Here is a 2,073-nt window from a genome sequence, read left to right as displayed (position 1 = left end):
CTGGTACCGAGGCAGGAGGCTGATGGCCTTCTGGTGACTCCTCATCACGAGGAAAGTGACGAGCACGCCGACTCAGGATCAAGTGAAAACGCAGAGCCGAGGCTGAAGAAGAGCCGTCAGTGTAACGAGTCAGAGAGTCAGGGTGACACAGACACAGATGAAAACTCTGTAAAACACAACACTGGTAGAAAACCCCGAAAGTCTGGAATGAAGGAACGTCACAGAACCCAAACAGGTGAGAAGCCTTATTCCTGTAAAAAGTGTGATAAGAGTTTCTGCTTTAACGCGGCCTACAGAGTCCACCTGAGGAGCCACACCGGTGAGAGGCCGTATTCTTGTGAAACCTGCGGAAAAACTTTCACGAGAAGCGACAGATTGTCTCTGCACATGAGAACGCACACCGGAGAGAAGCCGTACCTCTGCAACACGTGTGGGAACAGATTTACAGACCCGTCGGCGTTCAGACGCCACACGACGATCCACACGGACGAGAAGCTGCATGCTTGTGACAAATGCGGCAAAAGTTTCACACATGTTAACAAGTTGTTGTTCCACATGAGAACTCACACAGGCGAGAAGCCGTACCTCTGTAACCTCTGCGGGAACAGCTTTATCGACAAATCCAATTTAAAACGGCACTTTAGAATCCACACGGGTGAGAAGCCTTATTCCTGCAAGGTCTGCGGCAAAGAGGTGGCCCACAGCACGACCTTAAAAGTCCACATGAGAATCCACACAGGCGAGAGGCCGTTTGTCTGCAGCACCTGCGGGAACAGATTTATTAACAGCTCGAATCTGAAGCTCCACATGAAAGCTCACACGACGTCAGAGTCCTGAAACATCTCTAAGGAAAGAAAAATGATCAGGGAGGAGAAACTTGAAGAAGCCTGGAAGGATTTCTGAAGATTAACAATCAGGCCTTCAAAATTAAAGCACCTTTAGATTATGCTTCAGCGGTGGTGGGAGTTTATTGCACGATGTACGCGGTGACTCTCACAGAAGCACTTTGCACTGTTACACTGTTGGTTGCAACGTGAGTTCTGTGTCTCACTTTGCATCTATTTACATTTTGGAAAAGTTACTGACACCCAGTTAGCTGTTGGGTTTGTTTTTACTGGATGTACCGTCAATTATCGCTGAAGTGATCCTGAAGAACTCTCAGAAACGTGAGGTATCTATTACACAACAAGGTCTCCAAACTCCATGTTTCTGTCGTCAGTGTGCTTTGTGAAGGTAAACCAGGGTTTAAGACTTGAGGTTGAATGTTTATTTATATTTTTATTAATGACATTTTGCACATGTATCCACCCAGTTTTAGTCGCTCTGTGTTTATCTGGATGACTTAAGCTGGAATGTTTTGTTCTTTTACTGATTTCTAGTTGAGTGTGAAGTGGGAAACTTTTCCTCATGTTGATCTTGAGACTTTTGTCTAAAATGTTCAGTGTCAGTGATTCATGTTGAATCCCATCTGAACAGAAAACGACTGCACTTGTTGGCCAAGTAATCACATGACTACTTTTGTTTTAAGGCACTTTAACATGCTGCCAGTGCCTCCTTGTTTATGGTTTTCACCATTTTTCTGTTTTTATACTTTAATAAACAGCCTAAAAGAAATATCTTGTGTATGTTCTCCTTATTAGAACAGAGGTTTGATGTGTGGGTATGTGGATGGATTACCATTCTGTTGTTAACTGGTGCATCTCATCAACCTTCTGCTGATGGTTTTAGCTTTTCCTGAACAATGTAGAGGTGATCCTTCTTCTTCATTGTTCCATTTACTTTGTGTAAAGCTCCAGGTCCACTGGCAGCAGAACAGAACCAGAGCATGATGCTGCCGCCTCCATGCTTGGTGGTAGGTTTGGTGTTTTTGGAGTTAAAGGCCTCACCTTCTCTCCTCCAAACATATTACTGCTCAGTTTTTGTTCCATCTGACCACAGAACTGTCCTCCAGAAAGTTTTTTCTTGGTCCACGTGACCAGCAGCAGACCTTACTGGAGCATGAAGGTGTTGCTTCTGGAGGACGAGCTTAATTCTTGCATGGCAGCTAATCGGTCAGTTGTCATCACTTATAAG

At 44.7% G+C, this 2,073-nt stretch overlaps 1 protein-coding gene across 1 annotated transcript; it reads left to right on the top strand.

The window, feature by feature from the left end:
• The first annotated feature begins 6 nt into the window (after positions 1–6).
• On the top strand, positions 7–1,614 carry LOC103364710 (gastrula zinc finger protein XlCGF49.1). The gene has a single exon (XM_008291932.1). The coding sequence runs from the start codon at positions 208–210 to the stop codon at positions 835–837; it is 630 nt and encodes a 209-aa protein (XP_008290154.1). The 5' UTR covers positions 7–207; the 3' UTR covers positions 838–1,614.
• The last annotated feature ends 459 nt before the right edge of the window (positions 1,615–2,073 follow it).

This window comes from Stegastes partitus, unplaced genomic scaffold, assembly GCF_000690725.1.
Source record: "Stegastes partitus isolate 25-593 unplaced genomic scaffold, Stegastes_partitus-1.0.2 Scaffold769, whole genome shotgun sequence".
NCBI classification, from domain to species: Eukaryota; Metazoa; Chordata; class Actinopteri; family Pomacentridae; genus Stegastes; species Stegastes partitus.
This window is presented reverse-complemented; position numbering and strand designations above follow the sequence as displayed.

Excerpts from the sequence above, each read along its gene's own strand:
- LOC103364710 (XM_008291932.1), top strand. The coding sequence starts at position 208 with ATGAAGGAACGTCACAGAACCCAAACAGGTGAGAAGCCTTATTCCTGT.